The sequence below is a fragment of the Poecilia reticulata genome, linkage group LG4, assembly GCF_000633615.1.
Source record: "Poecilia reticulata strain Guanapo linkage group LG4, Guppy_female_1.0+MT, whole genome shotgun sequence".
In the NCBI taxonomy this organism is placed as follows: domain Eukaryota; kingdom Metazoa; phylum Chordata; class Actinopteri; order Cyprinodontiformes; family Poeciliidae; genus Poecilia; species Poecilia reticulata.
This window is the reverse complement of record NC_024334.1, coordinates 30,099,118-30,113,671: the sequence shown is the minus strand read 5'-3', so window position 1 is coordinate 30,113,671 and position 14,554 is coordinate 30,099,118. Positions and strand designations below refer to the sequence as shown.

At 41.1% G+C, this 14,554-nt stretch overlaps 1 protein-coding gene across 1 annotated transcript in view; it reads left to right on the top strand.

Annotated features, from left to right (window-relative positions):
• The window catches only part of ptprfa (protein tyrosine phosphatase receptor type Fa), a 159,254-nt gene that overhangs the window by 3,534 nt on the left and 141,166 nt on the right, over positions 1-14,554 (top strand). The window contains exons 2-4 of the mRNA XM_017304279.1: positions 8,313-8,473; positions 10,543-10,688; positions 11,791-11,932. Coding sequence (XP_017159768.1) covers positions 8,386-8,473; positions 10,543-10,688; positions 11,791-11,932 — 376 coding nt within the window. The 5' untranslated portion in view covers positions 8,313-8,385. The remainder of the gene's footprint in view (positions 1-8,312; positions 8,474-10,542; positions 10,689-11,790; positions 11,933-14,554) is intronic.

The window sequence follows — 14,554 nt, the reverse complement described above, 5'->3', positions numbered from 1 at the left end:
TATATATATATATATTTTTTTTTTTTTTAAATTTTTTTTTTAAATCAAGTACTACCACTACATGAGACCTGCACAGTCCCTCGCAGGCACTCCTTATTCTACACCTCGGTCTCTTTATTGGTGCCTGCCACATGGTGGACACATATTTTTCTACACCCAAGGTGTAGAAAAGGTGTCTATTTATTTTTCTTCTGTCACTGTTAATGCCCGAACCACTGCATACACTCAAAACATACATCAAAATGAAGGGAGCTATTACTTCTGTTGGTGTTTTGAATTATAATGGCGACGTAATAGGCAAAAAACTGTCGAAAAATCCCATTCAAGTCAAGAAATCAGATCTTGAAAAATCCCCCAAATCCACTTTTGTTGAGGTTTGCTGTGTCATCGTGGTTTTACCTAGAAACACCATTCAACTTTCAGCTATTAGATCCGGATATGGTCTGTTCAGAATTTCATCAAACAGAATGAATGAAATTAGTGCTGTACTTATGTGATATGGGATGAACTATTTGTTTTTACTTTTATCTCCCATTTTAACAAATATCCATCTAATCCTGAGGCCTTATTGTTTGACAATTTGTTTAGAGCTTTTTCATATTCTGTGGATGTGAGTGGGGTATCAAAAACTAGGATCAGCCTCGAAAAAAAGACGGTGGAAATGCTCGGAAAGCGAGTTGAGTAGAGCCAAGCCAGGCCGGTGGAAAAGGGGCGTTATGATGTCTGACCGTTCCTTTGTTAATGATGGAAGTGTGATATTATTGAGAAAATGATCAATTTCTTTGAAGTCATTTTCCTTATTCCTCTTAAGTCATGATAGAATTGTCTGAAGGTGTTATTTATGATTTGTGGGTATTTATGATTTGGTAATGCTTCCTGTGGAGTCTTGAATTGTTGTGATGAGGGTATTTTCCATTTTATGTTTAAGTTAATTAGCTAAATATTAGCCAGATTTATCATTATGTTCATAATGGTTATATTGTAGTTTTTGTAGAATAACTTGTGTATTTTTACTAATAATGTTATCAAATTCATTTTTAGTGCCTCTAATTTTCTTCAATTTTGTGCTATTGGGGTAGTTGCATTTAAATTGTGTAATTGTTTTAGTTTGTCTTCCAGGTAATTTTCTAAGTTTTGTTCACTTTTCTTTTTGAATGAGGAGTATGAAATTATTTTCCTTCTTTCACTGTTTTGGCTCTTTCCCAGATGAGAGATAGAGAGGTGATCGGATATGATAATTGGATGAAAGGTTGGGTTGGTAAAAATCTGTTATGGAAGAGTTACTGGTAAGAAAATAATCAATTCTTGAAAATGATTTATGGATGGAGGAGAAATAAGAAGGGTTTTTTATGAATACGGCGACAAAGCTGGTCATTTATTGGCACATCAGTTACGGCGTCAGGTCAATTCTCGTATAATATCTAGTATTCAAAATGTATTCAAATAGTATTCAAATTACAACCGACCCCACCGAAATTAATGACACATTTAAATTATGTTATTCTTCTTTGTATTTGTTATAATTTCCCACAGACAATAATAAAATGGAAGAATTTCTCCAAAGTCTTTCCGTTCCTACTATTGATATGGATACTGCCAGGAGCATGGWTTCTTCACTCAGCCTTGTGGAAGTAATAAATTCAATAAAACTGCTGGAATCAAACAAAGCCCCTGCCCGTGATGGGTTTCCCATCGAATTTCATAAAAAGTTTATAGAAAAATTGGCACCATTATTGTTGGCTATGTTTAATGAATCTTTAGAACGTAAGACTTTACCTCCAACATTAACACAGGCTACTATAGTTTTACTTAACACAAAGAACAAGGACCCAACTTCATGTAAAACTGCATTTAACGTTAAATGCAGACGTAAAACTGCTAGCCAAGTTGGTTGTTTCTCATTTGGAGAAAGTCCTCCCCCCTTTGGTTATATCTGAAGAGCAAAATGGCTTTGTCTAGGGGTGTCAATTATTCTTTAATATGCACACCCTTTTGAATGTAATCTATTCAAAGCTTCTTCTGATATACCTGAAAACATTATTTTCCTCAATGATGAAAAGGCATTTGACAAGGTGGAGTGGAAATACTTGTTTGTGGCTGTGAAGAAGTTCGTATTCGGAGATGCATTTGTTTCTTGCATTCGTTTCCTCTATGCATCTCCCAAAGCCAGTGTCCATACTAATGATATATATTCAGATTATTTCTCTTTTGGGCGTGGAACACGTCAAGGCTGCCCGTTGTCGCCTTTGCTTTTCATCATTGCAATTGAGCATTTGACTATCGCATTACATACAGAGGGATTTTTCGAAATGGGGCAGAATATAAATTGTCCTTATATGCAGATGACCTGTTGCTACATGTATCTAAACATGCTACTTCTGTCCCTACTGTCTTGCATATCTTAAATAATTTCAGCTCCTTTTCAGGCTACAAAAAAGGTGAATGCTTTCCTATAAACACTACTGCTTGTGGTCTTCAACATTCTGACTTTCCATTCAAACTCAGCCTCACAGTATTTAAATATCTTGGTATAAATGTGACACGTTCTTTATCTGGCCTTGCTTCTGCTAACTTTTCACCTCTAATTACGAGAATAGCATCCGATTTCCAGAGTTGGCGTAATCTTTGTCACATTGAGGTGAGGGTGGATGGGGAGGACCCAGGTTGTGGTGTGAAAAAGGGTGATTTAATCAAAGTTCTCACTGGATTAACAGAAATCCAGGGAGCACAGGCGAACTAAGAGGCAAGGAACTCAACACTGGTAGCACTAGAATGAGGCAATGACAACAAAAAGGCAGCAATGACAAGGACCTCGGGGAACAAGAGACACAGGTAGGTATAAATACACAAGGAAGGTAATCAGGGGAAACAAGGGACAGCTGGGAACAATCAAGGAGCAGATGGGACGACACAGGAACTAAATAAGCACACAGAAAACCAAATCCTCACAAAAAACAACCCAACCAGGGTGGGCGGAGGGGCACCGGATGGGGGGCCAGAGTCCAGGGAGAACACAAGGAAACAAAACAAACTCAGCCCTAAACAAATCAGCACGGTCAGGATGGGGCCTGCCGTGAACTGTGCGGTGGGCAATGGCAACACAGGAGGTGGACTCCTCGAGGAAGGAACAGCGAATGGCCCGGAACCTGGCTGGACCCACAAGGAGGCGAGCTGGAAGCTTGGGGAGGCTAGGCTCTGGTGGCTCAGGGTGAGGACGGGGAGGAGCACTGGGAGACTCGGTGGTAGGCTCAGATGGAGCACTTTGTGGCTCGGACAAGGAAACAATGGACAGCTGGGAACAATGGTCCGTGTGTTTTCAGGCAGTTTGTTTTTTCGTTTGAAATGAAAAATTTACCTCCATGGGCTGCCACGTGGTGGAGGGATTTGAGTGTCCCAGTGATCCCAGGAGCTTTTCTGTCTGGGGTTTCATGCCCCTGGTAGGTTCACCCAAGGCAGACAGGTCCTGGGTGAGGAACCAGACTAAGTGCAGTCCGAAGATATAAATAACATTGGATTCAGTGTTCCCTTGCCCAGACGCGGGTCACGTTGGCGAGCACCTGGTGGCTAGGATTTTACCCATGGAGCCCAGCTGGGCTTAGCCTGAAGAGGAAACATGGGTCCTCCTTCCAATAGGAGGGGCCAAGGGGGTCGGGTGCAGTGTGTGATGGGTGGTGGCTGGTAGTCCTATCCTCGGCTGCAGAAGCTGGCTCTTGGGATGTGGAATGTCACCTCTCTGGTGGGGAAGGAGCTGGAGCTGGTGTGTGAGGCTGAGAGGTTCCGGCTAGAAATAGTCAGTCTCACCTTGACGCAAGGCTCTGGTTCTGGAAGCAGTCTCCTTCAGAGGGGCTGGACATACTTTCACTCTGGAATTGCTCAAGGTGAGAGGCACTGGGAAGGAGCGGGCATACTTATTGCCCCCCATCTCGGCACCTGTACGTTGGGGTTTATCCCAGTGAAAGAGAGGGTAGCCTCCCTCCACCTACGAGTGGAGGGACTTCAGATTATTCACTCTTTTGGAGTCCTTGGAGGAGGTACTGGAGAGTGCCCCTCCTGGGGTCTCGCTTGTTCTGCTGGGGAAATTCAACACTCACATGGGCAATGACCTGGAGGGGCGTGGTTGGAATGGCCTCCACGATCTGAACTCAAGTGGTGTTCTGTAGCGGTCTCTTGGATTGAACAGCCAGACGCAGGGAGTTTCAAACGGGTGCAATTTAATCTCAACCTTTCTTTCCATTGACACAGTGAAAACTGTAGTATAAAACAAGAATACAGAACCGTTGGACATACTCAGCTCTTGTATAAAATCAACATATCAATATTCAGTTATACACAAAAAGAATATGTTATGTCCTTTAACTCGTCAATATACAGTTTTGTTTATAAACCCCGACATTATACTGTTTCTTAAATAAACATTTCTTATTACAAATCACAATTACATATATTTACACCTCATTCTGCTTTCCGAGGCTGCTATTTTAAAGATTTTCTCCGGGTTTCTTTATCATCTAACGTCTCATCTTGCAGGGTGTTGCTAGGTAACCACAGAATAAACAAAGAAGAAATCTACCGTTGTTTAAAATGAACGCATAAATTAACCACTAGGAGTCACTGTTGGACCAATGAACAAGAAAAATTTTCCAATTTAGCTGTTATTTACATGTTCTGTTGTTGGACTTCTGTGCTTGTCACGGATTGTCCATAACGAATACCATGTTCAGGCACGGTGGGGGACATTGAGTCTGAGTGAACCATGTTCCGTGCCTTCATTGTCAAGGTGGCTTATCGTACCTGTGGCCGCAAGGTTGTTGGTGCCTGTCGTGGCAATCACCCTCAAACCCGTTGGTGGACACCTTCGGTGAGGGATGCTGTCAGGCTGAAGAAGGAGTCCTATCGGACCTTTTGGCTGATGGGTACTGATGGTCGAAGCGGCATGTGGCTCGAGTGGTTGCCGAGGCAAAAACTTGGGTGTGGGAGGAGTTTGGAGAGGCCATGGAGAAAGACTTCCATATGGCTTTGAGGCGATTCTGGTCCATCATCCGGCATCTCAGGAGGGGTAAGGAGTGCAGCACCAACACTGTTTATAGTGGGGATGGTGTCCTGCTGACTTCGACTCGGGACGTTGTGGTTGGCAGAATACTTCAAAGACCTCGTCAATCCCACCAACATGAGGAAACTGAGCCTGGGGACTCTGGGTCGGGCTCTCCAATCTTTGGGAATGAGGTCGCCGACTTGGTTAAAAAGATCCTTGCTGGCAGGGCCCCAGGGGTGGATGAGATCCGGCCCGAGTTCCTTAAGGCTCTGGTTGTGTTGGCTGACGCCACTCTGCATTATTGCATGAACCTCTGGGGCAGTTCCCCTGGATTGGCAGACTGGGTTGGTGGTCCCCTTGTTCAAAAAGGGGGACTGGACAGTGTGTTCCAATTACCGTGGGGTCACACTCTTAAGCCTCCCTGGCAAGGTCTTTTCAGGGGTCCTGGAGAGGAGGGTCTGTCGGATAGTCGAGCCTCATATTCAGGAAGAGCAGTGTGGTTTTCGTCCTGGTCGTTAAACACTGGACCAGCTCTACACCCTCAGCAGGGTCCTGGAGGGTGCATGGGAGTTCGCCCAACCAGTCTACATGTGTTTTGTGGACTTGGAGAAGGCGTTCGACCGTGTACCTCAGGGGGGTACTCCGGGAGTATGGGGTACCGGGCCCTTTGATACGGGCTTTCAGGTCCCTGTATGACTGGTCAGAGTCTGGTCTGCATTGCCAGCAGTAAGTCCGGCTCATTTTTGGTGAGAGTTGGACTCCACCAAGGCTGCCCTTTGTCACTAATTCTGTTCATTACTTTCATGGACAGAATATCTAGACGCAGCCGAGGTGTTGAGGGGATCCGTTTTTGGTGGCCTTAGGATCGCATCCCTGCTTTTTGCAGATGATGTGGTCCTGTTGGCTTCATCAGGTTGTGATCTGCAGCTCTCGCTGGAGAGGGAGATCGACAGGCAGATTGGCGCAGCATCTGCCATGAAGCAGGCACTGTACCGGTTCATCGTGGTGAAAAGAGAGCTCAGCCAAAAAGCGAAGCTCTCGATTTCTCCGTCATCCGGGAGGGACTCAGAGTAGAGCCACTGCTCCTTCTCGTCGAGAGGAGCCAGTTGAGGTGGCTTGGGCCTCTGGTCAGGATGCCTCCTGACCTGGTGAGGTGTTCCGGGCACGTCCCACTGGGAGGAGGCCTCGGGGAAGATCCAGAACATGCTGGAGGGACTATGTTTCACGGCTGGCCTGGGAACACCTTGGGATTCCCCCGGAAGAGCTGGAAGAAGTGGCTGGGGAGAGGGAGGTCTGGGCCTCCCTTCTTAACCCTTGTATGTAGAAATGGGGTCCAACAGACCCCACACACTTAAAACTTGTATCATTTGCCATAGTTCTCAACGTTTGCGCATGCACAAGGGTTAAGCTGCTACCCCCGCAACCCGACCCCGGATAAGTGGAAGAAAATGGGTGGATGGATGGATGGTTGAAAAATGAAAAAGTGAAAATAAACTAGTTTTTTTGTTTATTAAACCAAAATTGGAAATCAGGAAACAAAACGGTCCGTGCATTTTCAGGCAGTTCGTTTTTTTGTTTGAAATGAAAAATGAGAAAACAGAAATAGATTCGTCTATAAATCCAGAAACAATAAATAATGGAAAGAATCAACTCAAAAGTTGTTCATTATGTTTAGTCAGTTGAGTCTAATAAGTTATAAGTAAATAGTCTCATGAAGGGGACAAAGGTTTTCATTTCTAATTGGACAGTCATACTTCACTTATAAAAATGTGAAAAACTATTGTGTGGTGTTAAACCACAGAAGAAGATGAGGGGCCTGTAACATTTTTCTAACACCGACTGTTGTGCAAGATTTTTTTTTAGATTAAAGTCAGAATGATGACTTGTTTTCTTTCCCAAATCCTGTTCCGTAGGCAAACATTTATTTAGTTAAGCTTTTAATAATCTAATTGGCACATTATTTCAAACATTTTCTACCTGGTAGAAATACATACATTTTTATATTTTGGATGACATTTTCTGCATGCTTGTTCATAACATACCGGATAATTGGTATGCTAATGCTATTTAGAAAGGAAAAACTTAAACAGCTACAGGATTTGAATGACGGCGTTGGACAGAATAGTAGCGGTTGAGCATCCAATAATGGTAGACATTTATACATAATTCAAAAGAATGGGGGGGGGGGATAATAATTATATGAATGGAAGGCGGAAAGGAGAAGTAGTCATATCTTGACTTAGAATTGGTCATACTGGACTTAATAGTTCTCTTTTTCAAATAGGGAAACATGAAACTGGCACTTGTAATTATTGTAATGAGACGGAAACAGTGGAACATGTCTTAGAATGTAATAAGTATTCAGAGGAACATCAGCATTTAAAGTCAATACTAAATAGAGAGAAAATAGGGTTTTCTATGATCAATCTTTTAGGAAATAAATCAAATTATGTTATAAATCAATTAATTAGATTTTTAAAAAATACTGGGTTATTTAATCATATTTAAAGTAAGTATGTATGTATGTATCTATGTGTACCTGTGCATACATACACATACATAAATATATATATACATTTCCACACTGTGAAAAAAGGTAATTTTTTTAACTGAATGTTTAAATAGAAATTGTTTCATTAAGTGAATTATTCATAGTCTGTATTTTTGTTTAATTTGGACTTATTGTTTTTAATTTTCAATATTGAAATGCTGACAAACTATATTGCTTTGTGTGTTGTACTGTAATTGTGTTGGTAAAATTCTACCAGTAATTTACCATAAAGCTTATTTTTACAATAAAATGTCATAATGTTTCATACAGATCTGCCTTGTTTTTCACTTTTGTAGACTAATGTTTATGTTGTTTGTGTTGTTTTTATAGTAAGCTGCCATAAAAAGTTTACAGTTCTGAAGTGTTGAAGTGATATTATACCAAAATATTATACCATAATGCCTCAGACAGTACGGCCATATTTACCACGGTAAAACCACATCTGTCGGTATTTTAGGAAATACGTTAAAATATTGGCAGCTGTGGTTGCCAGAATTTTACCATATTTTACTGGCAGCCACAGTTGCCAGCATTTCGTTGTATTAGCTAAAGTATGGTAAAATACAAACATGTTATTCTAAACTACTTTGTTTTGCTTACAGCAGAATTTATGCGCTGTCAAAATGATTGTTTTGGCAAGACTAACTTAAGATTCCTCACAGTCAGTGTTGTCTTTTGTCCACAGCTTGTTGAAACTGTATGAATGACTAAGCTCTAATGTATATATAGGTGTTCTGTCGTGACTGCATGAGAGAATAAGGGCAGGATCAGGACCTACAGAGGGAATACCAACTGTCAGGACATGGATCTTAGAGGGATGTCACCCTTCCACAAGGTGTTTCTACATTTCTTGCTGCTCACTAAGTTCCTTCTGCCTTCTGGCACATTGAGTAAGTATTAAACATTATATATATTTATATGTTTAAAGTTAGTCTGTTATCAGAATCAGCTTTTAGATTTTGAATTCTAGAATTTCACGGCTCAAGGTGAAAGCCTATTGGAGTACGTGCGTTCATTGAGATTTTTCAAACTTTCATTCCTGTCTTTTTGTAAGAAAATAGCTTTTTTGGACAACTGTTCCTTCTTATTTGGATACTGTGTAGTTGGACATATTTTGGGCAATATTTTTCATATGTTTGCTATTTTGTTATGGTGCTTATCCATAGCAACAGGGCGGTTTATAACAGGGGGCAGCTAATAAATATCGAAAAAGTTGAAGTAACACCACAGCTGAAGCCAGAAATCCTTTCCTTTTCAAATCCTGAAGAGTTGAGAAGGAGGCATCGTGGATGCAGAGCAAGAGCTCTTTTCAACTCTCTTTTCTCTCTCTCCTCGTTTCAAAGGAGAGAGAGAAGGAGGAAATTCAAACCATCTCTACCATCCATCATAATGGGCGTTGTGAGATCATTAGCTAACAAGATGGATGAACTTCAAGCCCTGACAAGGACTTAGTAATGGCTCACATTACTGAGCTATGTCTCAGTAATGTGCTTTACTTTACTGAGACATAGCTTCAGGATTGTATCCCAAACTTCATTGCCTCTCTGCCAGACTTCCTAACTACATGAGCAGACAGAGATATAGGAAAAAAAACCCTTTCATGTTTCAATTAGATTGAGTGAATATCTTCAGAAATAAATGGAAATGTTCAAAATGTTTATTAGCAGGATCTTTCAGTTGGACGTCCAAAGTAATTCAAGACAATTGTTATTTCAACATAGATATTCTAATTCCAAAGGACAAAACAGAAAACCAGTATGTGCACTAATATTGACACTTCTCCTTAATATGTGGTTGCACAGCCTTTGGCAGCAACGACAAGCCTCCAAACGTTTCTTATATTCATCTGTAAGCTTCTTCCACTTCTCAGGTGGTACTTTCTCCCACACTTCTTTTACAATATGCTCAATCTGTTGAACATTTGCAGGGTTCCTTTCTCCAATGGCAGATTCAGCTCCACCCAAAGATTTTCAATTGGATTGAGATCAGGACTCATTGCTGGCCATTTTAAAACAGTCCATTTTTTCCCTTTCAACCACGCCTATGTACTTTTGGAGGTGTGCTTTGGGTTGTTATCTTGCTGGAGGACCCAGGATCTTCACCTCAAACCAAGTCTCCTTACACTGGGCAAGACATTTCGCTCTAGAATTGCTTGATAATCTTCTGATATCATGATGCCTGTGATACGGTCAAGGCCTCCAGTACCAGATGCCGCAAAGCAGCCACACAGTATTACGGATCCTTCACCAAGCTTGACTGTTACTACTGCTGTTCTTTAAAAGCTTCATTGCGCCGTCTGTAAACATACTGTTTGCGTGCATCACCAAAAAGCTCCACTTTAGTTTCATCTGTCCATAAAACATTGTCCCAGAAGGCTTGAGGTTTGTCCAGGTTCTCTTGCAAAGTTCAAGCATTCTTTTTTATGTCTAAAAAAGAATGCTTGAACTGTTTTCTTGGGCTCCGCCCATAAAGCGGATGTTTAGTGTGCGGCTCCAGATTGGTCTTCAGGTCTTTAGATGTTTGACGTGGTGTTTTTTCCACCATTCGCACCAACTGTTGAAGACTTCTGTCATCAATTCTTCTCTTCTCCCAACATCCAGGGAGATTCTTGACCATTCCATGCCTGGAAAACTGCTTAATAACTTTATACATAGAAACAAAATATATTTTTAAATCATAAATTCTAATGCATTCTAGTATCATTGTTTTTGAACACTGAATTGTGTCTTTTAGTTTTTTAATTGATAGCAACTTCTATCTTTTTGTGTTTGAAGAGATGCGAGTATGAAAAAAACTTTTTCAGAGATCAAGTTGCTTTTCTTTCAAAATATTTTTAGCATGTCTGTGCGAACCCTGACATAGATAGATGCATCTATCTAAATACAAATATCTTTATCTACTTCTATCTCCTGATCCACATTTCTTGTTCTCATTGTGATGATGTTTGTCTTTCATGTAGGTATACCCAATTTCATCAAGTCCCCAGATGATCAGACAGGGATCTATGGAGGTGTTGCTTCATTCATTTGTCAGGCTACAGGTGACCCTAAACCTCTTATTACCTGGATGAAAAAAGGGAAGAAAGTCAACTCTCCGCGCTTCGAGGTATGACATGCTTGGTTAACCGAGACTGACTAAACATTTTTGATAAGGATAAAAAATACAAGATGCTTTGGTCTAAAGAAGGCATTTTTTCACATATACTTATGTGAAAAAATTATATACTTACATATACTTTCACATATACATAGCCATTTCAATAGATTCACCTTACTAATACCAAGTTGGATCCTGTTTTGCTATAAAGACTGGTTTAATACTTAGTGGCATAGATTACGCAAAGTGTTAGAACATTCCTCAGTCCACTTCAAAATGATGACATCACACAATTGTTGGTTGCACATTCATGATGGAAATGTCCTATCATATCTGAAAAATGCACTATGTGTCGTGATGGATTTAAGATGCTTAACCCACATGCAGAACACCACACAGGAGAGTATGAGTATAGTAAATGAGTTTTACTGCAAATAGACAAAAAATTAACAGGTTAAAGATCTGGTCCTTGGAATGGGTTCACAGGCGTCACAAGGGGAACTCGAGCCAGGTCCGGTTTCACAGGTAACACCTGAGGAGAAGAGAGGCCACAAAGAAGGATTGCTCGAAGATCGCTGGGAAGCTATACACAGAAAACTCAGGGATTTCTCAGAGGGGCTCAGAGGTACCATCAGGTGCTAACACTCAGGCGCCGAAGTACTGGCAGTCTGCTTCTCTTAAGCTCCAGGCAACGAGGTAATTGAACACCGGTGTGAAGATGACGTCATGGAAGGCGTCCTCCAACAAACCGCCTCAAGGACTCCATCTGGTGGTAAAGAAAAACCCCAACCAGCAGCGACAAAGAAAACAAAACCACCCCAGATTCTAACACTATGACAATGAGATATAATGACCTCGGAGGCCAGTAGGATCAGGATCTTTGATCTTTGTACCTGTCATTCAAATGCTTTTTAATTGAGAATCAAAAATCAGAAGACAACTCATCAGATCTATGCACCTTGGGTTGCGAAAAACTTTTGGATGTCTGGATTAAGGGATTGCAAAGCCAGGGTTTTGTATACATTTCCTATCAGTGTCAAAAATCTTTAGTAGGTTGATTGAAATAAAGTGAGTCAAAAATCTCACAGTGATCCATTTTTGCTCTGGTCAGGTCAAAGAGTTTGATGACAAGTCAGGCTCAGTGCTGCGTATTCAGCCGTTGAGAACCAACCGTGATGAAGCCATCTATGAATGCACAGCCACCAACAGTGCTGGAGAGATCTCTGCACCTGCCAAGCTTATTGTCTTAGAGGGTAAGATCTGTTGCTGGCTATTCTTTCATATGAGTAATACCATATTGTGTATATATGTATATATATACAATTGTAAATTTAAAAATGTACAAATTGAAGGAAATTTTGTTACAAAGCTCCAATAATAAATAAGTAATTATAAAAGTATTCATGTAAATATATCCTTATGACATGAGGGATGAAGCTGTTGTGGAATCTGGTTGTTCTGCATTTGAGGCTGCTGAATCTTTTCCCAGAGGGCAGCAGGGAGAACAAACCATGTTGAGGGTGTCACCAGGAAAAGAAATCACTCTCGTTTTCTTGGCATTGCAAACGTGGCTGATCCCATTTACTGTCTCATCTCCAACAATAAGCACTCTTGGCATACCTTTCGTTTTCCCTGTGGTCACTTTGTCCTTCGGAGCTTTGTGCGGTGGATGCGTTGGTTTAGCCTCATTGTTGATGTTTGAAGGTGGGTTTTCACTCAGAGGCTCAAGCTGAAGTGCAGAAAATCTGTTTTTCAGTGGGATTCCCACAGAGTCAGAATGTTTTGAGGCTTGGGCTGGTCGCTTTGTCCTTGGGAGGGGGATCGGTGGAGCCGTTTTGGTTCTAGCTGCTTGTTTATTTTTCTTTGGTGGAGCAGGTGTTGAAGTTGAAGGTGGGTTTCGGCTCAGAGCCGGCCACGCTGATTGATACCACCTCTCCATTGATTAGAGGAAGAGTTGTTTCATTTCCACGGGTAGCATTTATCTCAAAGTTCACCTCCAGCCGTTTTTGTTTCTAAAAACTGAAGTTGTTGTAGAATACTGCTAATGCCCTTGAGGTCGGACGGGGGCATTTTGCCCTAATTCAACTTGGAAGTGAAGAAAAGTGAGGTAAAAATAAAAGTAGGAAAGTTCCACAGTCCTAAGGTTTGAAGTAATCCAGTTATGATGTCGATAATGTAAATATAAATATAACTATAACGCTAATGCACACTGCTGAAGAGTTGCTTACTATTCGTCTCCTCTGTGGGTCGATGTAAAACTATTAGAGATGACAACCTACAGTGTGAGACGAAACAATAGTGGCAAACTTCAACATGTTTCTTGATCATGTTTTTGTACCTGCTGCATCGAGAAAAAAGAAGAAAGGAGGTTGAAAGGTCAATGCTAATAGCATATTCACAGCTAGCCAAGATGACTGAAGACATGAATTAAGTTGGGCTCCCCCTGCACATCTGCTGTTACACTTTTTTGAGTCTATTTGACCCATAAAAGGCGTCAAATTTGGACCAAAGAAAGCAGCTAGCTGCCTTGCTTTTTTTTTGGCCAAAGGCTGATACTAGGACAATATTCACCATGTTGTGACAGTTTATTATGAGACAGATAATCTGTGAAAAAAAATCAATCTCCTACACCTCTTCCCTGAACTACAATGTTCTGGCCAAAAACAACCAATCAGAACCAGGAGGCGGGTCTTAGTGTTGTTAATCAACCTCATTCACTGCTGTGCTAATGGAGGAGAAACAACTTATCGTTTCAGGAAAACTTTATCTGCCATCATTGGTAGCTATGCTAACTAGACTGAACATTCACATTTCAGAACATTTATGCTATACTGTAGCTAGAATAGCTCAGCGAGCCCGCCAACATGCTGACGGAGGAGGCAGACGAGAATCTGCTGTTCGAGTGAAGCTCCCCCCCTCTTACCCCTGCAGCCCGACTTTCATCATGCTATTTATTCTGTGACTCTCTGGCTGTGTTTATGTCTTCTCAGACAAGTGATGAAAGTATTTTTTCGTCACTTGAAAAAATACTTTCACCATACTTTCAGCTAGCACAGAGCTGCTGTAGCTAGTTCTGTTCTAGCTGCAGCATAGCACAGAGCAAGGAGGAGGAAGGATGAGCAGCCACATGAGATTATAATTAGCTAAAACCTGCCTCCTGCTTCTGATTGATTGTTTCCAGATAGCACTGGGAGAAAGCAGAGGAAATACATTTTTCATACATTATCTCTCGTGCCATACTTTCGCAACATAATGACAGTTTTAACAAATATGTAAAAAAAAAAAAAATTATAAAAGTGACATACTGCAGCTTTAATTTCACTTAGGAGAGGATGGGTCAAGAGGGACATGGCAACAGATATCTGTAATTTAAGGTAAAACTGTGTGGACTGGCTGAAGTCCAGACAGGAGACTGTTTTTATTATCATTTTATAAAGATTGGTTGAATTTCTGTCAGTGACAAATATATTGTTTTTGTTGTCTAATTGTAAAAAGAGCAAAGACATAGAAGTCCCTGTAGACTCAATGGAATGATGCTAACTAACTTGTGATCTAACACAGTGTTGCTCAGTTTTTTCACTGGGACAGGGGTGAGGGGATAGAGGGGTTTAGAGCTGCTGCTGACTGACTCACCTGTTAAGTGTAGGAAAAGGTACAGGGACAAGTTAAATATATGAATATGTTGGAAATGTTTTTTTTCCTCTTAATTCATTAAATGCTAGTGAAACTAGTGACACTCGAATAATAGAGATATTCAGACATGAGGTGGGTGTAAATTTCCTTTACTTTCCGTTTTCTGAAAATACAAACATCCATAGCAGCTTCAGAAGGGAGGCCCAGACTTCCCTCTCCCCAGCCACTTCTTCCAGCTCCTC